The sequence below is a fragment of the Microtus pennsylvanicus genome, chromosome 13, assembly GCF_037038515.1.
Source record: "Microtus pennsylvanicus isolate mMicPen1 chromosome 13, mMicPen1.hap1, whole genome shotgun sequence".
In the NCBI taxonomy this organism is placed as follows: domain Eukaryota; kingdom Metazoa; phylum Chordata; class Mammalia; order Rodentia; family Cricetidae; genus Microtus; species Microtus pennsylvanicus.
Window position 1 is genome coordinate 43137846 of NC_134591.1, and position 25174 is coordinate 43163019.

The 25174-nt window shown below is 44.2% G+C and overlaps 1 protein-coding gene across 3 annotated transcripts in view; it reads right to left on the minus strand.

Moving 5' to 3' along the window:
• Tceanc2 (transcription elongation factor A N-terminal and central domain containing 2) overlaps positions 1 to 25174 on the minus strand; it is a 40946-nt gene that overhangs the window by 14610 nt on the left and 1162 nt on the right. For all 3 annotated transcript variants that reach the window (XM_075947102.1, XM_075947104.1, XM_075947103.1), the window contains exons 2-3: positions 24644 to 24787; positions 13009 to 13150 (exon numbers count right to left, since the gene is read on the minus strand). In XM_075947102.1, the coding sequence (XP_075803217.1) occupies positions 13009 to 13150; positions 24644 to 24745 (244 nt within the window). In that variant the 5' untranslated portion in view covers positions 24746 to 24787. The remainder of the gene's footprint in view (positions 1 to 13008; positions 13151 to 24643; positions 24788 to 25174) is intronic.

The window sequence follows — 25174 nt, forward strand, 5'->3', positions numbered from 1 at the left end:
TTTAAGAATCTAAAGTTGGGTGCAGAGGCACATGCCTGTAGTACTGGCTACCCAGGAGGCTGAGGCAGGAGGAAGGCCACTTAAGCCCCCAAGTTTAAGGTCAGTTTAGGTAACACAGTCAGATCCCATCTGAGAGAGAGAGAGAGAGAGAGAGAGAGAGAGAGAAAGAGAGAGAGGGATGGACTTAATACGTGATAAAAGGGTTATCACAAACAATGGGAAACATATTTAAACTAGGGAAGCAGTCAGATCAATTCCCCAATTATGCCAAATGTCCAGCCCGACACTGCTTGATTCGCCATTCTCTGCCAAAGGTCATGTGTACAAGGTTCTGTGCCAGGCACTAGTCATGCTGGGCTCAAAAGAAACTATCCTCACTTCTAAAAAGTTCTGTGAGCAGAATTCTGGAGATGAAAACCAAGTGAGGCTGAAGAGATAATGGCGACGTAACAGCGATTGTAACTTTCCGCTCTAACCAGTCAGTTATGAAGGGGCAAATGGCGACGTAACAGCGATTGTAACTTTCCGCTCTAACCAGTCAGTTATGAAGGGGCCTTCTCAGCTGTCTTCCCGCTGACCAGGGAGGAGAGCAGACACGTCATACCAGGAGAAGAAACAGCTCTCACTAGCCATGCCTGAAGGTGTTTCCCAGCTAACAAATGCTCAGGAAAGCGCTTTTGAAACCACATAACTACGGGCAGAGCTCACTCCCGGACTTTCCTTCTAAAGACAGGTTCTCGTGTCCTCGAGATCAGCCTCCCAGCAGACAGCTCTTCACACTGCCTGTGGATCGGTGCTGTGGATGCTAAAGACACAAAGATGGCGGCTAAGGGTTTGACTAAGTGGGGATGCATGTGTTTGGAATATTCCAGGCTGTAGCTGCAATTTCCGGCACCAAAATGAGAAATACATAAAAATACAAAGAGAAAGGAGACATTGCCAGACCCAGGCGCTGTGACAGCTACAGAGCCTTTGCCTCATGTCCAGCCCTGGGGACAGCTGGGCAGGTGACAATCCTCACGGTCAGCCTATACTCACCCTGTCAAAGGAACAGAAACATTCACCTTGGCGCTGTTTGAAGTCGGGAAGAGCTAGGAACAACCTATGAGCTCATCGTCAAAGGTCCATTCACTAAAAATTACAGTACGTTCCCACAGTAATAAGAGTACAGTAGCTACAAACTGGAATAAGTGAACTGTGCACGCCGGTACTACCTGCAGCCCAGCACTCAGAAGGTAGAGGCAGGCCTGGGCTACAGAGTAAGACCCTGTCTCAAAAAAAAAAAAGAAAAAGAAAGAAAGAAAGAAAGAAATCCACACTGCAAAACCCCTAAAGAAAGAAACAGAAAATATTAAACACGTAGAAGGTTCTACATGTAGAGCCATTAAGATGCCAGTCATGTAAAATCAGTAGAAGAGTATGTTCGGTGTGAGCCAATATTTATTTTAAAAACTACATATGTAGATACATATAAACACCATATTTGTTTATATGCAGACAAAAACGTCTTACAGAATTTACCATAAAATTATTAACAGAGGTTCTTCTGAGTGGCATCAAGAGGCGGCATATCACGCCCCCAACAGCAGCAGCGTGTGGGGACAGGGCCTTCCCACCACCTGGTCCTCACCACATTTTCTGCTCTCCTAGAAGAGGTGTCACTCTCCAGTCCAATGTCAAATCCAGGGGCCTTCTCAGCCTCTCTGCAGCACCTGAGACGGGGACCCCCTTCCTTCTGAACTGTCTTCTACCAATCCTTTTTGGACACCATCTGTCCTGTCCAGGGAACGTGCTCACCGCAGATGCTGAGTAACCCTTACTAACTTGAGGACCCCAGCTGGTCTCTGTCCACGGCTTCTTTTTCTACCTGCCCGGCCCAGGTAATCTCATCTGCTCATGTGGTCTGACCTCCACCTGCAGATGTCTCCCAAGTGTGTCTCTAGCCAAAGGCCCCTGAGTAAGGGGCCGTGTCTCCAGGGTCTTACTAGACGCCTCATTCTAAAGTACCCCAGATTCAACATTACTGCTCACACAACAGTAACACATGCTCCCCTGTGCTCTCACTCCAAGATACAGGTCCACTGCTTTAACACTTCCTGCACCCCTTCCTCTTCTTCTGCCCCCTCCACTTCTATTGCCCTGACTCACTCTCATAGCCTCTCCCTGGGTCTACTGCAATAGTTAAATTAACATATTTGCAATTTAGAGGAGAAAGTGGGTATTTAAATATTCTAGGCAGGGCTGGGGATGCGACTCAGTGGTAGAGCATTTGCTCACGATGCGTTAAGAACTGGGCAACTGTTGTCTCAAACCTAGTCCTCTGTAATTCATTTTCTCTCCTGAGGCCAGAAGACTTTTGCTCACGATGCGTTAAGAACTTGGCAACTGTTGTCTCAAACCTGGTCCTCTGTGATTCATTTTCTCTCCTGAGGCCAGAAGACTGTCTCAAGGTCATTTGAAGGGGATAGGGTGGAGCTCATGGGTCAGACACTTGCTTAGTAAGGGGGAGAGAAAGAACAAGAGAAAAGGAGGGCGAGGGGAAGAAAGAAGTGAGGGAGAATATGAATCACAAAATGCCCTCAAGTTAGCTTCTAACTATAGCACTAAGGCTCTGGTTATCCCGGGACCACGCTGGCCTTACTTCTGTCACCCTCCTCTACTTCCATTCCCCAGCTCTTCCACAGAAACTAAAACTGCTGTCTGCTTTGGGGTCACATTGTTTGGCCTGAGTCTTAGCTCACATGGCTCCTGCCTGGAATATTTATTCTTTTTATTTATTCTTGTTGTTGTTGTTATTATTATTATTTGGTAGTGGTTGATATCAAATTCAGGTCCTTACACTTGCTGGACAAACATTCTACCAGACCTACATCCCCAGTCCTGCCTAGAATAATAAAACATCTACTTTCTCCTCTAAATTGTAAACATCTCGAGGGCAGAACCTATACCTTACTCTAGTAATATTCCAGTCCTCAGCACAGGGTTATCACAGATGAGACAGCAAGTATTTACTGAACTTAATCAGACTGTAACTAGTTTTGTTTGTTATATGTTTGCTGTCTGAGACAAGGTCTCTCTCTCTTTCCTTCCCTCCCTCTATTCCCCCCTGTAGTTCTGGCTGTCCTGGAACTTACTATGTAGACTAGGCTGCCCTCAAACTCACATTCTGCCTGCCTCTGCTTTCTGAGTGCTAGGATTAACTGTGTGTGCCACCATGCTTGGCTCAAACAGTTACATTTGGCTTCCAAATTAGTTTTGTGCCAACATTTAGACACAGATGCAATTAAGAAGAGCGCACAATTGCAGATAAAAGCTTGCTGTAGAAAAGTGAATTCAAAGGTGTTAGGAAGATGAAATTTTTGATTCAGCTCTTGCCCCTGCTCAGAATTTCTTCTGCCCATCACCCCAGGCTTAACAAGGATTAGTCCATTTACTTAACAATAAATCAAACCTCTCTGCTGTATCCTTTTATAAGCAGTAAGCTGAAGCTCAGTAGAATAATTTGTCAAGGTCTCCCAGCAAGGAAGTCCTGAGGCCAGGATTTGAACTGTGTTACTCTGGGACCACTCACCAAACCTCTAACATCCTGTTAGAGTCCTATTAGACGTTCCATCATTAGGGCCCGACACAGTGTTCATCAAGGTTCTATATAGATAATGCAATGCGCCTTCTTAGTATTCTCCAACCAGAAGAGGACAGACCCTGAGAAATAACTGAAGGGCAGAGGCTTGGTACTCATGCCAGGGTAATGAAGTCACCGCTTTTAGCCTTCAGGGCCAGTCTATCCTACAGAGCTCCCACAGTGGGCATGCTCCGAGTGGCAGGGAGGATCTGCAGGCATCAAGGAGAACACCTGGTGGGTGTAGGGCTAAGAGGGAGGTTAGGGGGAAGGGTACAACCCGGCTGGGAAGAGGCAAGAACCTCATGCCAAGAGCGAGATGGAGAAGGGACAGGAAGGAGAGAGCTTGGGTGACTCCTAGAAAAATGGAGGCAGAACCACACGTTAGAGCACAAAGGTGTGTAGAACATAAAGGGAGTTTCAGGTACCACTTCTGAGCTAGTTTCTTAGCACTGTGCAGTCTGTTGTGGTGAAGCCAAATGTTCCCGAAGGTTCGAGTATTGAAGGCCGGGTGCCCAGGTGGCGGCACTTCTGGAAATGGTGGAAACTTTGGAAGGTGGGGCTAATTAGAAGATCCCTGGTGACGAGCCTCAGAAGCAGATTTGCTCCTCCTTGTCTCGCTGCTTTCCCACCACAAGTGGTGAGCAGCTTTGCTTCCCCATGATGCTCTACTCTGTCCGACGATGCACCACAGCTTGGAAACAACGGGGCCAAGGGAACATGGCTGAGATTGACCGTGGTCAGCACTGGTCTTTCCCCCTTTGAATTGACAATCTTGGGCATTGCCATGGCAACGGGGAGCTGCCCAACAGTATCTGATTTAACTCCTGCAAGCCCCGGAACCTTAGTAGATGCTGTGACTTCCCTATCTTACAGGTGAAGAGCCTGAGGTACTGAGGGCTAAATGTAGGAAGCAAGGTGAAAAGCAGGGCTGGTCGTCAAGACCATAACTAAACTGCCCGGCTTTTACCCTAGTCTGTCACCTCTGGTGATCAAACAGTCCTACCTTCTCTCATTTCAACGGAAAAAAGAGGTTCCATGACCTTTCCCCAAGGTTACAAGTTGGTCAGTAGCTACATCAAGGAAGTTAATGATCTGCAAAAAGTCATTATTTGCTCCACGGAGTTTATGTTTTAAAGTAAGCAGTGTCACTGCTGGTCGTATGACCTAGGTCAGGGCCCCTGGGTTTAAGGTTAAGGGTTTCTGCATCCTAACACATTGTTAAAACAAATTCCCCACAGGAAGCAGCCATTTGGTCATTTAGCAAACATTACCAAATATAAGGTGTATCCCAGGCCCAGGCTGGGCACTGACCAGAACACTGAACAAGACACACATGTGCACGAAGAACCTCCAGGCAGGGCTAACATACCAAACACACTGATGCGTGAACTATCACAGGCCCTAGGACATCGCTGCAAAGGGTCCTAAGAGCCCTGAAGAACAACTGAGTCAATTCAACAGAGAACAGGAAACTAAGTTTTCCCTGAGTCTCTGTGACTACATAAGGAGACAAGATAGCATAAGACAGGAGCAAGAACACAGAGGCCTGAAACAGTATGGTGTGTAAGTAAGGACGATGGCAAACAAATGATGTCCCAAAAGATGCTCACCTCATCCTGTGCCATTACTTCACACGGCAAAAGGACTTTACAGTTATGGTTAAGGTTAAGGACCCTGAGATGAGATTAGCCTTGATTTTCCAGAGTGGGTTCAATGTGATCACGTGAGTCCCTTGAACTGGGACAAGGAGGGATATGTGAAAGGCAGAAGGGCAGGTAAGAGAGATGGGCTGTGAGGAGAGCTCTACTTCAGATCACTAATTTTGAAGATGGAGAAAGGGAACTAGGGGCTGGAGAGATGGCTCAGTGGTTAAGAGCATTGTCTGTTCTTCCAAAGGTCCTTAGTTCAATTCCCAGCAACCATATGGTGGCTCACAACCATCTGTAATGAGGTCTGGTGCCCTCTTCTGGCCTGCAGGCACACACACAGATAGAATACTGTATACATAATGAATAAATAAATATTTAAAAAAAAGAAAAAAAAGAAAGGGAACTAAAAGCTAAGGAATGCAGGTTTGTGGGTTTTTTTTTTTTTTGTTTTTTTTTTTTTTTTGGAGACAGGGTTTCTCTATAGCTTTAGAGCCTGTCCAGGAACTAGCTCTTGTAGACCAGGCTGGCCTCAAACTCACAGGGATTCCCCTGCCTCTGCTGGATTAAAGGCCACTGCCCCACCCTCTGGTGGCTTTTAAAAGGGAACTGAACTGTCCCTTTGAGCCTTCAGAAGGAATGTGACCCTGCCAACATCTTCGCCTCAGCGATGCAGGAGTACAGGAGTCAGGAAGTGGCGGGACATGGTGTACGAACACCTTAGAACTGTGGCTCATCACTTGGCTGTCTGACTTGGAGCAAGTTACTTTAAACTCACGAAGCTTCAATTTTCCCATTTTCAAAATTGAGAAAACAATTATGACTTCACAGGACTGTGACATGGGTCAAATGGGTCATGGACGTGACAGCACTTCATAAATACGAGTAGCTATTTATTGTAGTTACCAGCCATGAGTTAAAGCAGCGAGGAATCTCTGAAACAGGTCAACATAACTGACAGGACCCTTCCCCCGGACTCTCAGATGCAGAATTACAGGGGGGTGTGCCTGCTGGCCAACCGTCATCATCGCCTCATCTGTTTGAGTGATGTCCCTTGCCCACTGGTTTATGATAAAGGCATCCACTCACAGGTTCCCTTGCATGGCTGGTCCTCAGCTTCCCTGAGCACTTGAGAATCTTATGCCTCTGAAGACACTTGTCCCTGGCCCAAGCGCCACTACTGTCCTGCCTTTCCCCTGCTCCCTACCTTCCCTTAGCCTCTCCACAGCTGCTATGCCCTCTCTTCCCACTCCCTCTCCATGAATTTTCTTCCAGGTTCAATCCTTTAACTCAGAGAATTCATTCACTTTTGTGATTCTAAACAGATATTTCCAGAAAATTACTTCCAAATATGTATTTCTAGTCTAAGAATCTCACTTGAGCTGGACATTTTCATAAAAAGAGCTTATGTAAGAATTCAACAGGCAAGACAGGGTGTGGTGGCGCATGGCTTTAATCCCAGCACTTGGGAGGCAGAGGCAGATGGATCTCTGTGAGTTTGAGGCCAGTCTGGTTCCAGGACAGCCACGGTTGTTACACAGAAAAATCTTGTCTTGAAAACCAAACAAACAAAAACCAAACAAACAAAAATCAAAACGCCAGTGAAACTGACTGAATAGAAATACCAGCAAGACGCTCCCACTTGAGGCACAAAAGAAAACACTACATTCAATTTTAAAAGTGGTTAAGTTTGAAAAGATGGCAGCACCCACAGGGAAGGGTCATGGGGCCAGTGGCCAGGGCACGGTGCATCATGCTAACCAGGAAGAAGGTTAGCTTCTCCGTTATCTTTCTAAGGTTAACTCATTCTCTGACCTTGGATAAGTCATTCAGCTCTGTGGGTTTCCTTGTTTATAAACTGAAGCACCTAAATGGATTTCATGAGAATCAGGAAGAAAAATCCAGGCTGGCAAGATAGCTTAGTAGTTAAAGTGAGGTGCTTGTCACTGAGCCAGCCGACCTGCATTGGCTACCTAGGATCCCTACAACGGAAAGAGAGAACAGACTTCCAAAAGTATACCCTGCGCGATCCTGTCCTTTTCCACTCATGCACCGCTGTTCTGGAGCAGTAGGGCTCGAGACGCACTGGTACAGACTACAGCATGGTCCTGCTGGCAGGGAGTTACTGCCTAGCAAATAGAAAATAAAGAGGTAAATAATTAAATAAGTAATTACAAACTGAGATAAGAGCCTGGAGGGAAACCGTTTAAAAATACACAAGTAGCAGCCAGTTCAGTGTCACGTATGCCAAGAGAAAGGAAAATATCAGTGGTTTCAAATCACAAGCCTAGGAAGATGAGAACTGAGACAAGACCGTTGGATCCGAGCAGAACAAAACCACTGTGTCCTGAGAGGAGAGTGACTGTGGGAGAAGCCCGCTGGGAAAGCGAGAAGGCCAAAGAAGGGCACTGTGAGTGGCGATCGCTTTGAAAGAAATCTAACTAGAAAGGGAGAAAGAGAAACAACATGTATGGGAAAGACGGCAAAGACAGCTAGCGGAAGATTTGTGCCCGTGTGCAGGCAGGAGAGCCAGTAAGGAGATAGCTCTGGCAACAAAGGAGAGGCGATGGGCTATCACACCTCCCCACTTCCACAACTGGTCCTTGTAGAGTCCAGCTCTGGGCTCTCGGAGGAGCTGTTTCTCTGCTCCATTCGCTCAGTGCTTCATGTTTTCATCATGTCTCACCCTAGTGACCAGGGCCGCACTCTGTTCCCATGGCTCACTCCCTCACATCTTTTACGTGTTTGTTCAGATGTCACTCTCAATGCGCTCCTGTCTGCACCAACACATTCATTGCCAGGGCCTCTGCCTCTGCCCTACTTTTCCATGAATTATCATCATCTACCACTGCATAGATATTTCTGTTTCTTCTCTGTGCTCTGCTTCCTTTTGCTATTAACTGTTACGTTGAGACAAGACAAGGTCTCTGTAACCAGGAACACACCCATGGTAATCCTTCTGCCTTAGTCTCCTGAGCACCAGGACAAGGTAGGTGTTCTAGTTTCATCTGTTGATGTAATAAAATACTGTGGCAAAGGTAACTTAGGGAAGAAGGGTCTACAAGGCTGACAGTCCCAGGTTAGCCCACTACTGCCAGGAAGTCAAAGCCAGAACCAGACCCGCACTTTGTCGCTCTTGCTGTGCATTCACATCCTCTGTTTGTTGTTTGTTTTACGAGACAAGGTTGCTCTGTAGCTTTGGAGCCTGTCCTGGAAGACAGGCTCTGTGGACCAGGCTGGCCTCAAACTCAGATCTGCCTGCCTCTGCCTCCGAGTGCTGGGATTAAAGGTGCGCATCACCGCCCGGTGCATTCACATGGTAATGTGCCGTTTCAGGCCTTTAGGCTTTTCTTTTCCTTCCTCATGCCTCTGCCTGCAACAAACAGGAGCTCATTCTAACCAGCAAAGGTGCATCTCTATGACAACCCTTCCCAAGTCAGAGAAGAGAGTGCTGCTGCACCTTCACGGACTAGTATGTGCCCCGACGCTCATATTTTCAAAAGTCAACCACAACTATACACTTACATGCTTACTCTCTAAGCAAGAACTATGAGGATCTTACAGACACAGACTAGACATCACTCTCTGGCACGCAACGTAAGCCACGGTATATCAAGGTCCTTGATGTGTGTCAAGCGAATGAATTATTCCAGATTGGAAATAAAATGCAGATCAAATGATGCAAGGCTCTTGCTGATCTTCACGTTGCTCATTAGTTTAACACGGAGACCTCGTCCTGTATTTTCCAACGCTGACTCCTCTCCTCTACTGGGTCCTTCTCATTAGCGTTCAGCACATTACCACTCTCTCTCTTAAAGCCTGACGTATTCAATCTACCTCCTTCCCCTTCCCCATCCCGTCACCTCTCTCTCTACTACCAAACTTCTCAAAAGCTTTTCTCTTTTCAGGGTCATTTCCACACCCCGCTTTGCTCCTCTAGCTCCTGTCCCCAACCTTGCCTCTGAGACTGTCCTAAAATTATTAATGACTATTTTATAAATCAGTGCCATTTTTGGACTAAGCTTATCTGGTCCAGTGATAACCATGGAGGCTGACCATGCCTCCCTCCAAACCCTGACTCTTTCATTTAAATGACAGCATTTTCTTCTGTCCCTCTGGTCAGCTTTCTCGGTATATTTAAAACCCTTTAAATATCCATGTGCTTCAGGACTGGGGCTTGGCTTTGTGCAATGGCTTATTCCTCGCTCTATGTTGATGATGAGTCATTTATATCAAAATGGTTACAATCTTTCTTTAGATTCAGTTTTATGTACCCAATATCTTGGTGTTTTGTTTTTTTTTTTTTAATTTGGTTCTTTGTTTTTTGAGACAGGGTTTCTCTGTGTATTCCTGGCTGTCCTGGAACTTGCTCTGTAGATCAGGTTGGCCTCAAATTCAGATCCGCCTGCCTCTGTCTCCTGAATGCTGGAATTAAAGGCTGTATCTAATATCTTTTTAGACATTTCTTTTGAGATGCTCTATGATTCTAGAGAAAATAAGAAACACGAAAAAATAAAAACAGTTTTGAAATGAAGAACTCATGAATGAGGTAAGAGTCTGCAGAAGAGAGAATTAGGAGTTTGGAAGGCACATATCTGAAGAGATTCTCTAGACTGCTGAGAGAGCCGAGGGGATAAAGGGTATGGCAAATTAAAACATGAAGAAGAGATTTAACATGGTTTTACCTGTAGAATCTCAGGAGGGGACAGAGAAAATAAAAGCACACTTGAAGAGCGAATGGTTATAAATTTTCAACAAATAAACATGAGCTTGTGTAGCCAGCACACATGACAACCCTCAGTGAGTCTCATATCCTGGTAACCACACCTTGGGTAGTTGCCATTCAAAACATGCAGCCACTGGCAGAATCCAATGAAAATGGTACTTGTGAGATTAAGCTATAAAAGAAACTATGGAAACCAGGCACAGTGGCTCCTGCCTGTAATCCCATCACTTGAGAGCCCGAGGCAAGATAATTACAAATTAGAGGCTAGCTTGGGTGCACAGTGAGTTTCAGGCCAACCTGGGCTACACAACAAAACTCTGTTTCAAAAAAAACCAACCAAAGAAACAAACAGCAAATTGTGGCTTCTGTATTGACTGTTGTTTCAGTTCTTGACCTTGTTGGGATCATGGGCTCTGGGGAAGTCAGCTGCTATGAAGAACAGCCAGGAGGACAGGCTGTGTGATGAGGAACTAAGGGTCTTCTCGAAGCAATCCTCTAACTGTGCTATCTTAGAAGCCCACCAGAAGACTACAGCTCTAACCAACAGCCAACGCCAAGCTCGTAAAGACAGGGACCAGCAGGAGGAGAGGGGCGCACGTCACACAGTATTTAGGCAAGGAAGATAAGAGAATCCAGAGCTTAAGGTCATTCTAAACTACACAGCCAGCCTGGTTTTAAGAGTCCCTATCAAACCAATCCAAACTAAACCAAAATAAACATACCCTGAGCCAGAACCATTCAGATAAACAGGCTCCTGGTTTGCTGACCCTCAGGAAACTATGTGAAAGAATACTTTCTTAAGCAACTAAATTTTAGGGCAATTTCATACAGTAATAGATAACTAATATATTGCCAAAACCAAACAGTTCTGAATTGCTTACAAAAAGCCTCCTCCATCTGGTCCAGACTGTCTCTCAGTCTCGTTCCTTGCCATACTCTCTCTGGCATGTTCCATTTTAAATACACCTAACAACTTGGAGCTTTTGGAACAGGACCATGTTCTCTCTCCCACTTCCACGACACACCCTCTGCCTGACACATTCTTCAACACCTTCTCTCCTACTTCCATCCACTTGGCTAACTTCTCCCGGTGACAGAGCACAGCACTACACCACAGGAAAGGTCTTATCAAACTGCCTGTCTTTCCATCAGATTCAAAGCTCAAAAAGAAGGAGCAACTCCTTTCTCCTTTATACCCCACAGTTCCCAGCACACAGAAGATACTCTGTAGATTTTGTTTCTTACACCCAACAAGGTAGAGCCAGGCAGGAAGGCTAAAAGTTGAAGTGTAAACATTTTCAGGAAATGATCCAAGTGAAATTTTCACCTGATATAACTGTAAAGGAACCCAGAACCCCCTGCATTCCATGCAATTTCAAGTTTAGGGAAGGCTGGAGTAAGGTCAGGGTTCCAAAGTTAGATGGATTCCAGTTCCTGCTAAGTCAGACCTCATGGTCGATCTATTATGGCCCTTGAGCTGTAACCTCTGAGCATCCAGAAAGCACTCGCGGTCATATCCAAAGGTCAAACAGAAACAGGTTTTAAAATGATCACCTGTCCTGCCCTTAGGACAATCCTAGCTTATTATGCTAAGATTTAAGATCTGATCACATATAGTACCTGTGATATGTGTCTAAACAGGATCATGCACCTACATAAACAAGCAGGTCATAAAGTATTAAACACTAGTACCCTCTACTGGTGGAACGGCCTCACAGGCTCATGTGAATGGTCTTATTGCCCTCTAGTGACCACAACCTAAAAAGACAGCAAATCCTACCGCAGATGGGAGCATCTCCTTGGCTATAATGATAGGGTTTTATGTTCTTTAAGCATCTAATTTCCTCAGACGCTGGTTTATATTACAGGGGTGCAACTCTAAGATTCCTGGGGGCTCCCTGGGGACTCTGCACAGCTCTTCCCAGCTGTTAGCGACAGTGTGACGCTGGTCTCTCCGGCTTCTCAGGAAGAGGAGGTCAAGGGGAGGCAGAGGAGGCGATGGCTGTACCAGTGAGGGCAGAGGCAGCAGCTGTGAAAGACGATCCTGGACTCTCGGGGGAACCGAGAGCAGCTTGAGGAACACATGTTGTTCCTCCCTTGCAGATTAGCCACAGTTGTGGGCTGCTCTAAAACGGCAGCTCAGCGTGGTCCCTCACTTACCTCTGAAGCATCTCCAAAGCTGTGATAAACGGCACAGCGGCAAATGTCGCTACCGTTTTGTTTTATAAACCAGGCTTTGCCGGTGAGGACAGATTAAGCTGAGTTTCCTTCAAGATTTAACCGAAATGCTGCCCCCTCTATGAAATCTCTCCAAAGTCCCCAGATTACAGCAACTGCTTTACCTCTGATCGCACAGTCTCTCCAGGTCGGGGGAGCGGACAGTGGCAGGTCGCATGTGCGCATTTATAGCCACAGCAGGGCACCACTCCTGTCTGTCTACACCATCGCCTCTCTACCGAGCTCCTCGAGGTCACAACCAAGTCTCAAACATTTTGCGCAGTCAGCATCGGGCACACTCAAAATGTGACCTATATGTCACTGCCACTTACCAGTCTATATGATAAGTACAGACCTTGTCTAATAAGTGGACAGAGTAGTTCTGCTCACTCTGATCAAAAGGTGGGGGAGGTGCGGCAAGACGGCTCACTGGGTAAAGGTGCTTGCCACCCAACTTGCCACACGTTAGAGGGAGAGAGCCAATGTCCACTAAGCTGTCCCCTGACCTCCATATGTGCCACTGTGGCAAACACACACCCGACCCCCCTCCCAACATACAGTAAATTGAAAAAAAAAAATCAAAGATTGAGGATTATGTTTTGTGTATTTTCACTTCATTTTTTTTTTCTTGAATTTTTACAAAATATTACAAAAGTATTAGCCTGAGGCTAGTAAAATGCTCTAAACAACAGTCCCCTCCAGTGAGTGTGTAAAACCTGGGTGGGTCAGACAAGGCATAGTGTACGGGAAGAAGGGGGAGACACTCTGAAGTACTTCCCACAGAGTTCAGAGCATACCTATCCTCGTCGACTTCAACACCTCCCTGGAGGGGATTTTCTTCTTTAATTCTTGTAAGGCTACAACTAGGTTCTCCTTGGTTTGACCAGGAAGCTCCAACGTAGCTTTCCATCTTTTTATGTCTTCTACAACCACAACTCTCTGTGAAAAAGAAAAGTCATTTGGAAAATGGAACATTTTCATTAGAAAGGCATCTGCCTTCACCTGAGCTAATGGCTCTCCTATTGACATATGAATTATTGATTATGACCTGAACCAAAGCACAGTGTGTCTGATGGCCCCAAATGATGGGTAATTGCTTAAAAGCAGGTCCTGCTTACTGCAGATCAGGAGAAGAGTTGCATCTATTAAGAAAAGTGCAACTTTTAATCTCACCATGCCAGACACCACTGGGCACTTAGCAGCGAGAGGTACTAAGGAAGAAAGGGGAAGGAAGACGATGCTAAGGTGAATCAACCTCAGAGCTCGCTTAAGTGTCTTAATTTGTATGCATGGAGCAGAGACGTCATAAAACCATGTTTACTTCAGCAATAAAAATCACACAAACAGTTCCCCACTTCCCAGGGGGAAACCCAAATTTTCTTTCTGGAAGAATTTAAAAAAAAAACTTCAAACACACAGGAAGGTACAGGGAGAGACCCACTACTTTTTAAAAGGTTGTCATTTTGTTATTCCCCAGAAAGTAGAGCGTTATAAAATTTAAGTCCATACAAGAGCTAGTTCCAGGACAGGCTCCAAAACCACAGAGAAACCCTGTCTCAAAAAACCAAATAAATAAATAAATAAATTTAAGTCCGTTTACACCCTTCACCAAACTCATTTCCCGTCTTCCTTTGAGAAGAAGCTAGCACCTTATGGCTGAGTCTCAGGCTTCCATTAAGCACAAAGCACTAGAGATTAGGAATAAGGGGGAAGGAAATGGGGAAGCTTTCGTACTGTCACGCGATTTTCCTGTAGTTTTGGAATCATTTAAACCAAGAGCTTTTTAGTAAGCAAAAGTGGCAGACAGAAAGTAGCTTTTATAATTGAAAATTATGCCGGGCAGTGGTGACGCACACCTTTAATACCAGCACTCGGGAGGCAGAGGCAGGTGGATCTCTGTGAGTTCGAGGACAGCCTGGTCTACAAGAGCTAGTTCCAGGACAGGCTCCAAAGCTACAAAGAAAAACCTGTCTCGAAAAACAAACCAAAAAAATTGAAAATTAAATATCTTATCTTGGATCACTATTACCCTGGGTAGGCGGGCAGTTAGGGGGTCAAGAATGGCCTTAGGAAGTTTCAGGGTTCTGGTAATGTTCAAGATAAACATATTCACATCATGGAAGTTCCTCATAATACTTAGCATGTATGCCGTTTTCTACATGAAATTTCAAAATAGTTATTATCTATCTATCTATCTATCTATCTATCTATCTATCTATCTATCTATCCTTCTCTTGGAGGGAGGACATGGAGTCTGTTTCCAGCCTAGAAGCCAAGGGTGAAAGGAAGGTACATCCATCTCCCTATTTCCCAGCTTCCTCTTTGATTTTTGGTTTTGCCTTCTAAGTTCAAAGTTAGGAGAGCAAGGAAAAGATTTGACAATGATCAGGTTTTGGTGTCATCTGAACCGGCAGGCATTTAAAGATGACTTCCCTGACAGGATGACTTCTGCAGCTCTTTGGAGATTCCCTACCTGAAGCACTTACTATATTGGTAATGATTCTTACAGCTCTCTCTCTCTCTCCCTCTCTCTCTTTCTCTCTCACACACAGACACACACACACACACACACACAGAGAGAGAGAGAGAGAGAGAGAGAGAGAGACAGACAGACAGACAGACAGACAGACAGATGGGGGGGGGACTGAGAAAAGGAGCTCTAAAGGGAGGGGAACCAGAGAGAATGCTGGGATATATGTAACATGAAAACATGTGGGGGAAGGCAGTGGGAAGAGAGTAAGGACATATAATGAAACATGTATGAAAATGCCATAACAAGAGCTGGTAAGACGGCTCAGGAGGCACTGTCAAACCTGAAGTCCCGAGTTCAGTCCCCAGAACCTACATGGCAGAACAGCAAGTTGTCCTCTGACTGCCACACACCCACAATAAACAAATGTAAAAAGAAAAAGAAGTTATAATGAAACCCATTATTTTGTACGCTTTCTCTGTAGGTGCCCCAGAGTCCTTCTAAGGCGTCTGCGAACCCAGCCACTCTATTTAAACCCAGGCTATCCAGCATTCTCTCCTATGACCAACATCTTTGCCCTAAAAAACTCCCAAAGGTAACAGGCTGGCAAGGGACCCGCTTCTCCCTCTGCCATCAGCCAGCAACTGTCTTTGGGCTTTCCCAAGCACAGGTCCGGTCTGGGCATTGACAAACTCCAGAACAGAGTTGATTCTCCAACAGAAACTGCCACAAAGGCGTCCTCACTTTCTACAGATGATGGCATTCTGCCCTCCCCCTGACCCAGACCTTCTCTATGGCCTATGGTAGATGCAGGGTTGGGATTCACACACTGCCTGCATAAGTTCCAGAGAGATACATTTTTATATCTACTCCCTGTTCTCAGCCCCCAGGAAATTCAATCAAACCTGAGAGGGAAAGGCTTTTCTATGTGCTGTGCAGTGTACACTAGTATTAGTGGTCAACAGAACCTAAGCCACACAGGAGATATTTCCTATTGAAAGGTATATGTCAAGTTTTTCTATCCAGTGCATTTTCTTGAGGTGTTCATGTTAACACACATAGTTAGAGCTGAGCCATGCTAGCAGTAGAGAACAGTAACCCTATTATGCTATACACATCTTAGAGGGGTTTCCTTCCCACGTCTTCACTGTTACACATACTGCTTCCATGAACTCTGACTTTTTGTGTACTATCTCTCACCTGTTCACTTTCTCTGAGTAGTGGGTACTGCTGGTTCTCTCTCCCACCCCTCTGCCTGCCTGGTGTAATGTAAGGATCTACCTTTCCAATACCCTCTTTGTCCATCTGTATTGGTTACTCACTAGACATATTTTTTTTCTTTACTTTTTGTCTCTCTTTTTTATTGTTTTAAAGATTTATTTATTATGTATGTATACAGTGTCCTGCCTGCGTGTGCCTGCAGGCCAGAAGAGGGCACCAGACCTCATTAAGGATGGTTGTGAGCCACCATGTGGTTGCCGGAAATTGAACTCAAGACCTCTGGAAGAGCAGAAAATGCTCTCGACCTCTGAGCCATCTCTCCAGTCCTTGTCTCCTTTCTTGTCTTCTGCTAAGCAGACTGATTTTTTTGTTTTGTTTTGAGACAGGTTCTGCATACCCTAGGCTGGCCTCAAGTTCCCCATCCTCCTATATTTAAGAGTCATCACCCTTGGCTCTAAGTTTTAACCTTGTTTTTTTTTTTCTCATAGTTTAAGAATAATTGTGTTTCTTTCATTTAAATGCTGCCATTTTAGGACCCATGTTCAAAGAAATATTTGCGCCCATCTTCTTACAAGTCTCTTTTAAAAACTCCTATTACGTTTTTTTTAATTCTTTTATTTCTAAGTGATATATTCTAAATTATTTCCTTATTATCAAGCTTCCTATTCATGATTTTTCTCTTAGGCTACATCATGTCTACTTTAACCTGTTCAATGTTTCTACTTCAACAAACATGTCGTTTTCATTGGACGAGCTGATTCTTTTTTCATTCCTATTTCTACTCCTTTCCTTTTTAAAATCTTTGTGAACATTCAAAACATATCTAAGATTTCAGATAGTTCTCTTATCCCCATTTCTTGGGGTAGAGAATTTATCATATCTATCTGTTCACTTACCCACCTCATAGTTTACTTTCTCATGGGGTTTGTCTGGACTACGAGTTCTCTAGAGGATTGCTTTCCTTGGGAGTCTGTGTGTTCTAGGATGTGGAGGGCCGAACAAGAAACTCACATGTGCTTCTTCAAGGTTTTGGAGTTTCCTGGTTTTACCCTAGACTTCATGCTAACTTTACAGTTTGTATGCACAGTTAACAGGCATGTGGTTCTAATGTATTAATGTCAATTCTTTTTTATCTAAGACCCCAACAAGATGGCAATCTTCATACTGTGTTCTTCAACTGGTAGGCAGAATTTTTCTAGCTCACTTTCCACAAACATGGTAGACCTATTCTAGTTTTGAATTCCACTGGGGGCATGGGTACCAGCTCCAGCTCCCAACAGATGAGGCTCGGAGGCCTGTCCCATGCTAACCTTAAGTTCTAGCCTGTAAGCATTACAGCTGCTTTTCATACCTCCAAACAATCCAGCTTCATCTTCTACTTAAGCTCCAGGATTCCGTTTCCTGTCTCTTCTCGGTACTTTAGGATTTTCTTTCTTGTAGACCAGGCTGGCCAAGAACCCACTTTATAGATCAGGCTGACCTTGAACTCACAGAGATCTGCCCACCTCTGACTTCTTAGTGCTGGGATTAAAGGTGTGAGCCACCATGCCTGGCCTATTAAAGATGTTTAATCTAGCCATCTAGACACGTTCGGAAACAGGTTAGAAATCCCAAATCAGATCATTTTGACTTATGGAACAAATAAATCCAAACTATTTTATTGCTGCTCTTTGGAGACAGGGTTTCTCTGTGTAGTCCTGCCTGTGCTGGAACTTGCTCTGTAGACCAGGCTGGCCTTGAACTCAGAGATCAAGAGACTGCCTCTGCCTCCTTGAGAGCTGGGACCAAAGATGTGTGCCAATACTGCCTGGCTTAAGTCCAAACTCTTAAGCTTGATATAAAAGCTCTTCCATGACCCGAGATCCTTTAGTGTCAAGATATGCTCTAGATACTATCAGCAGCTGCCAAAACAGGGTTCACACCCACTTCCTTTGCCTGAAAACCATTTGTCTTTTAAATAGTCTTGAGTATCAACTCTTCCATGAAGCCTCCCTTCTACTGCCTTTGACCACATTCCTGTTTGCATACCACTTCCTGTATCCACGCTTCTGCATGCACTTGTTAACAAGACTATCTTTCCCACCAAACTATAGCTTGAGGGTGAAAACAATTTGTTCTTAATTTATCTCCCCATCCTCAATGTACAGGAGGTGGAATGAAACAAATCTATATACAATAGTTTCAGGTCTGAAGAATAAGAGCAGAAACCAGACAGGGAATTCTTACAGATATCAAAGAAATATTTGATTATAACCATTTTCACTTTTTGTTTTGTTTTTTCAAGACAGGGTTTCTCTGTGTAACAGCTCTGGCTGTACTAGAATTTGCTTTGTAGACCAGATTGGTCTTGAACTCACAGAGATTCGCCTGCCTCTGCCTCCGACGTGCTTGTATTAAAGGTGTGTGCCACCACTGCCCAGTTTATTTTTACTTTTTTGAAGGGCAGAGTACAGTTGCAGGCAGTCCAGGCTCCTAGCCTTGAACTTGCTAGGTAGCTGAGGATAACCTTCAACTTCAACTTCCGCGTCTGAGTGTTGGAACTATAGAACTGCAAGCATGCACCGCCATCCCTTACGGGCATACTCAGAACACCAACACAAGAGAACGGCTGTGGAGTACAGCAGGGAAAGCTAATCTGAATACTGGACGGTTATCACTGGGAATATATGGTCCTTTAGTCTCGTCTTACAGCTGGGACAGCTGCCTTGCAGGTTGACAAGAGTGGCTACAGAAGGCGGTCACTCATACGCAGTGATATGTGCACCGTTCATGTGGCTGGGGCAGGCAGCAATACACTGGCTGGTGAGTCCTGCAAAGGAAAGGTTCATAAAGCATTCCAAAGCACTAAGCCTGAAAGAACTGGCATAGTCTATATCTTTTAATAATAATAATAGTTTTAAAAATATGTTCTTAGAACTAATCACTTCGTAAAGGAGTAAGATGAGATTAGCCAAATTAACCTCTACCACTTAAATGTACACTACAAGAGTTCCACCGAGTATCCCTTTTATTACATGAGATAAGACCATGGTGAAATTACTTGTAATATGCTGATAACAGAAGTAAAACGGTCTTAAGATTGTTATACCTCCCAGCTTGGCATTTAGAAACTCCTACTTCTTTTTAGTTCCAGTGGGCAGACTATATAGACTCAGATTGCCTGGTTCAAACCCCTGCTCTGCTACTCCGTGCTGCACTGGCCTTAGGCAAACCACCTCACCTCTCTATTCATTGAGTCCTTTCTTTCTTTTTTTTTTTTTTTTTGGTTTTTTGAGACAGGGTTTCTCTGTGGTTTTGGAGCCTGTCCTGGAACTAGCTCTTGTAGACCAGGCTGGTCTCGAACTCACAGAGATCCGCCTGCCTCTGCCTCCCAAGTGCTGGGATTAAAGGCGTGCGCCACCACCGCCCAGCGTCCTTTCTTTTTTTATGTAATGGGTTTTAATGGGTTTTGCCTACATGCATGCCTGTTCACCAAGTATATGCCTGACACTTTCACAGGTCAGAAGAGGGCATCAAATATCTTGGAACTGGAGTTATAGAGAGTTGTGAGCTGTCATGAGTGTTGGGAATAGAATTCAGATCCTCTGGAAGTGCTCTTTTTGTTTGTTTGTTTGTTTGTTTTGTTTTTCGAGACAGAGTTTCTCTGTAGCTTTGGAGACTGTCCTGGAACTAGCTCTTGTAGACCAGGCTGGCCTTGAACTCACAGAGAGATCCGCCTGCCTCTGCCTCCCGAGTGCTGGGATTAAAGGCGTGCGCCACCACCACCTGGCTCTGGAAGTGCTCTTAACCAGTAAGCCATATCTCTGGATTCTTCATCAGTGAATGATAAAACCTTTCATAGCTGTTACTAAGACTTAAGAGTCAATATCTGTAAAGTTTAATGTCTGACCTATAAAAACAGGCTCACTGGACGGTAGTGGTACGAGTCCTTAATTCCAGGCAGAGGCAGGCAGATCTCTGTGACTTCAAGGCCAGCCTGGTCTATAAGAGCTAGTTCCAGGACAGGCTCCAAAGCTACAGAGAAACCCTGTCTCAAAAAATCAAACAGAACAAAATAAAACAAAACAAACTAACTAACAAACAAACAAACAAAAATCCAGGCTCAACAAATGCCATCATTATTATCACCACAATAACCTTCTCTGAAGCTTTAGTCTTACTATACAAGCCTTTACATTTTTATTTTGACATTTTTATTCATTTGTGCATGCATAGGTCATAGGGCATATGTGTTGGTCAGAAGATAGCATGTAAGTTGGTTCTCTCCTTCCACTATTTAGGTCCTGGGTCACCAAACCCAGGCCCTTAGTTAGGCTTGGCAGCAAGTGCCTTTACCCACTGACTTGCACAGGAGAAAAAAAAACTATGGATCTTTACTACATGTCAGGCATAAAGCTCAATCGGCCCTCTCACCAAGCATTTACTCGTAAGTTCTATGACAACTCTGCAGCTTGAGCTATCCTGATACTGGTGAGGAAAACAAGGCTTCAGCCTTCAGCACATTCTTGCACTAAACCAGAATGCCCATCAGCCACAGTGGCACATGCTGTTGTGGAATAACCCTTTTGTACACTCCGAAGAAGTGTCACTTAGATTGGTTTAGTAAAAAGCTGAACAACCAATAGTCAGGCAGGATTCGCAGAGAGAATGCTGGGAAGAAGAAAGGGAGAAGGCAACCAGATATAGAAAGAGTAGGACACACGAAACATAGGTTAGTACAAATATGGAGGCCGGGCGGTGGTGGCGCACGCCTTTAATCTCAGCACTTGGGAGGCAGAGGCAGGTGGATCTCTGTGAGTTCGAGGCCAGCCTGGGCTACAAGAGCTAGTTCCAGCACAGGCTCTAAAGCTACAGAGAAACCCTGTCTCAGAAAACAAAAAAACAAAAACAAAAAAAAAAAAGGTTAATTTAAGTTATAAGAGCTAGTTAGAAACAAATCTAAGTTATTGGCTGAGCTTTTATAATTAATAATAAGTCTCCATGTCATGACTTAGGAGCTGATTGGCGGGACAGAAAAATCCATCTACAAATAGCATCCAACCTGGGGGCACATATTTCCACATAAGACCTGAGAAAGCTTAAAAATAAAATAAAATAAAATAAAATAAAATAAAGGTTCCAAACACAACGATGGAGCCAAACAGAGCTTCCTAGTTCCACAGTCTGTCACTGGGGCCATGGTACAGAGACAAGCATCTCCTTGGGGCAGCGTGCCATGAGTTAAGCTGCACGGCGGTTTAAGGTTCTGCTCATGCAGACAGAAAAGATTACAGATGCACAGTAAAGCAGGTTCAGACAGAATAAACCTCTAAACAGGTTACAGTGTGTTTAACAATGTGTGTTGGCTTAAAAAAAAAGGATATAGGCAACATAAAAAAACAATAGTTTAAAAACAAAATAAAATTTCTAAAGAGAGAAGTAAAGTAACTAAAAAAAGCCACATGGAGATGGGAAATACACAGGGAGTCTGGATCCTGTATGGTGTTATATTGACTTTAAATATTTTGATAGCTGATGATTAAATAATAGATGCTAAGAGACACTGAATTATAAAAACTACTAAATTAAACCAAACTATATATTTTTAAAATGTCTTAACTTTGAAGCCAAAAATATGTTCATTGAGGAAGAGGTTATGCTTTTGTTTCTAAAGAAAACGAAAAGCTGTGGGTTCTTTCAAGGTTGATAGAGATCAGGTTTGATCAGCGAGACCCCCTGAAAATACTAGCTACAGACATAAAGAAATAAACCTAAAAAAAAAAAAAACACCCTATAAGACAGGTAACGTATATTTTACCTGCTCAAACATAAAACAAAAAATCATCTTTAAGTGACTTGTGTACACTGCACATTCCATACTTGTGTTAATGCAGATAATGCAAGTTACCTTTGAAAGTTTGTGTGTTTTCAGAAGAAGGGGAGCAGGCACCAATGAAAATGGGTGGCCAGGTGATTCAGCCTCCCCAAGAGCCTCTGTTGTAGTTTCCTCTGAGTTGTGCATTCAGAACAGCTTCAAGGCTGCTGGCTGAGATGGTCCAGCCTCACAGACTACTCCAGCCAGGACTTTAGATAACCCTTACATTCTCCCATCATACCGAGACTGAACAACAGCTAGCTCCCAGGACTTGACCATTATCTTAATTTTTTCAGGGTCCCTTAAAGATGCCAGAGCCCCCCAGACAACAGAAAGAAGTCTAGAGAACATAAAACTCACATTCCCAAGAGATGGGATGGGTGGTTTTTGATCATTTGGAGGATTATGAATGTCATTGTTTGGGGGGTGGGTTACAAACTGTTATTGCTCATGGTCAGAAAAAAAAACTGATCGAGGCCAGCCTGGTCTACAAGAGCTAGTTCCAGGACAGGAACCAAAAGCTACGGAGAAACCCTGTCTCGAAAATCAAAAAAAAACAACAACAACAAAAAACTGAACAGGAATCTTTTTCTGAAGAGAAAAAGCCGGACATAATATAGAAATGATGAGATAAAGGTATGAATTGTTGGGTCTACTTTTGAACAACCTCTAGTTGAAAACATACTAGGCATGTTTTCAAAGTTAAACATGTATTTTAGATAGATAGATGGTATTCAAACACTTCAAAGACTTACTGAATATGGCATGAAAAATGTTTTGTTAACATAGGACTTTTCATGACAGCAAGATATATCTGTTCCTGGCAGTACCAATCTACTTCATAAAAGGATGCTGGGCACTGAAGAACACCCACATGGAGTTTGCTTTCAATGTGGCAAGGCTGGCCATTTGGGCAAGAAACTGCCCTTGCCTTGATTGTTGACAGTATGCTGTATAAACTGGACAAGCAGGACACAATGGAAAAATACTGCTGAACTTTGAGAAAACAAGGCAGGACAGTTCTTCAAAATTTCTGCTTTATAGATGTCTGCCAGATATTCTCAGCCTGTAGGCTGAAGATCGACACCCCAACATTGCAGAAGAACCTTGGGTAAATGCCCAGGCAGCCAGATGTCTCTATCATTTCTAGAATTTTGGGAATGGCTTGCACTGCACTTCCTGTTTACTCAAGGTAATAGTACATCTTTCCAGGGTCTTTCCAGGACTAGATAGTTAGTTACATTTTCCTTAGTTATGATAGAAAATAAAAAGACTAAAAAATGGAGTATTCTCCCCAAATATGCCAAATACAAATGGACTGGACACGGTAAATGTAATACTTACTTCATAATTGTTCTTATTATATATAGTTTTACTTGGTTAGAGTTACAATCTTTCCTTTTTATTTAGACAAAAGGAGGATATTTTATGGAATAATCAGAAGTATCACTCTGATTGGTTTAATAAAAAGCTAAACGGCCAATAGTTAGGTAGGATTTGGGGGGCAGACAGAATGCTGGGAAGAAGGGGAGAAGCTAGCCAGACTCCTTACATATGGGGGCACCTAGGGAAAGAATACAACTAGGATCTAAACCAAGTACTCAGAATGCTACCACACCATCTCTGTTTCTAGTCCCAGATCCCCTCTCACTTCAGAAATCGAGACTGGAGGTGCAAGTGTGTCAGGGACAGCCAGAGCACCTTGGGATGGGTATGGTCACCCTGGATAAACAATTCAAACCAAGGCCGAGCTCTAGGCTGCACAAACATTAGGAATCTCAGGTATAGAGAAACCAACCAGGAAAGCTAAAAACAAATCAAAATGCAGAAGAGGCGCAAGGTGACCTGACCAGAGATTCACTGCAAGTTGTCTTTAGCACAATCATAATTAATTTAGCATTTATGCGATTATAGCTTTTTAAATTTTTTTTGGTGTGGTGATGGAGACTGACTGGAGGGCTTCACATATGACAAGCAAGCACTCTACCACTAAGCCACACCCCTAATATATTTCTTTTCTTGAGAGCCTTGCCACGTAATGCCTTTTGTTCTTAAACTCTCCATCTTCCTGCATTAGATTTCTAAGTGTGCGGTCTACAAATGTGCATTAGCACACTTAGCTTCACTGCCTGTTTGTGAATGCTCCTCACCTCTTCCTAACTAGTCGGAAACAAACTTAGTTCCAGGGAGCAAATAACACATTGAAGTCCCTGTGGTCCTAGGTGGAGCTGTGGAGCCCTATGCTACAATTCTGGCCAACAAGATGCCAAAGCACAATAAAGCGTCCTCACTTACTCCTTATTAGGTTCGTCTCTAGAGCAGATGGAATCCAACCTGAAACTTTAATCCTTCTTAAAAACTTTGGGGCTGGAGAAATGATGGCTCAGGGGTGGTTGCGAGCATATACTGCTCTTGCAGAGGACCCTAGCTCAGTTTCCAGCAACCACCTCAGGTAGCTCTGTTGTTACTCTAGCTCCAAAGAGCTCCAAAGCCTCTAGTGAACATACCCACACACAGACACTGGTACACATCGTAAGAATACATCTTACCCAGGTGAGATGGTGCAGTGTAGGGGAGGCAGAGGCAGGCAGATCTTTGAGTTTGCGGCTAGCCTGGTCTACACAGCTAGTTCAAGGACAGCCAGGGCTACACAAAGAAAACAAACAACCTTTTAATCAAGGGGGGGTAGTGATCCTATTGGCTAGCAACCTTACCCCAATGCAAGAGTAATTGAATTACAGGGTAGCAGAGGTACAGGAATTGATAAAGGTACGCGAGGAGGAAAAAATGGTCCCTGAAATGTCCCTCATGGTCCCCACGTAGAACCCTTTGGCACTGCCTCATTATCACAGTCCTTTGCACGTTGTGCTCCCAAGTCCCTTCTCACCTTCAAAGATTCGATCGTGGCTTGCTTGTAAACTTTTCCTCCGAGCTGTTTCTTCTGTGGGCTATTCTGGATCCTGGGCGTTCGGATGACAAATTTATCCATTGTTGGGGGGCTCCGACTACGTTCAGGTGATGGAGGTGTATTCTGATCAAGAAACGGGGCAAAACTTCATTAAGACTGAGATGTGTATTCCCAGAAGGGACACGAATGGATTTTCTAAAAACACTTCTGGATTATGGGGGCTCTTGGGTGGTATTTACAGGAAGTAAGATTTCCTCCCCAGAGAGGAACTCACTTTTCAAAAACTGAAACCATACAATAAGTTTACTTCCTGGGTTAGGTTCCTTGCTTCCAGAAGGGCACGCTAATGAAGGGAAGAGGATACAACCGCTCCACGGTAACCCAATCCCAAGAGTTACTTTAAGATCAACAACCATCTCCAGACCTCGGCATAATTCAGCAGCAGCTCCAGAAACCACTGCTCGGTGGTCAGAGGACCCCAACCAGATCCATGAGCAAGAACCCATCCTT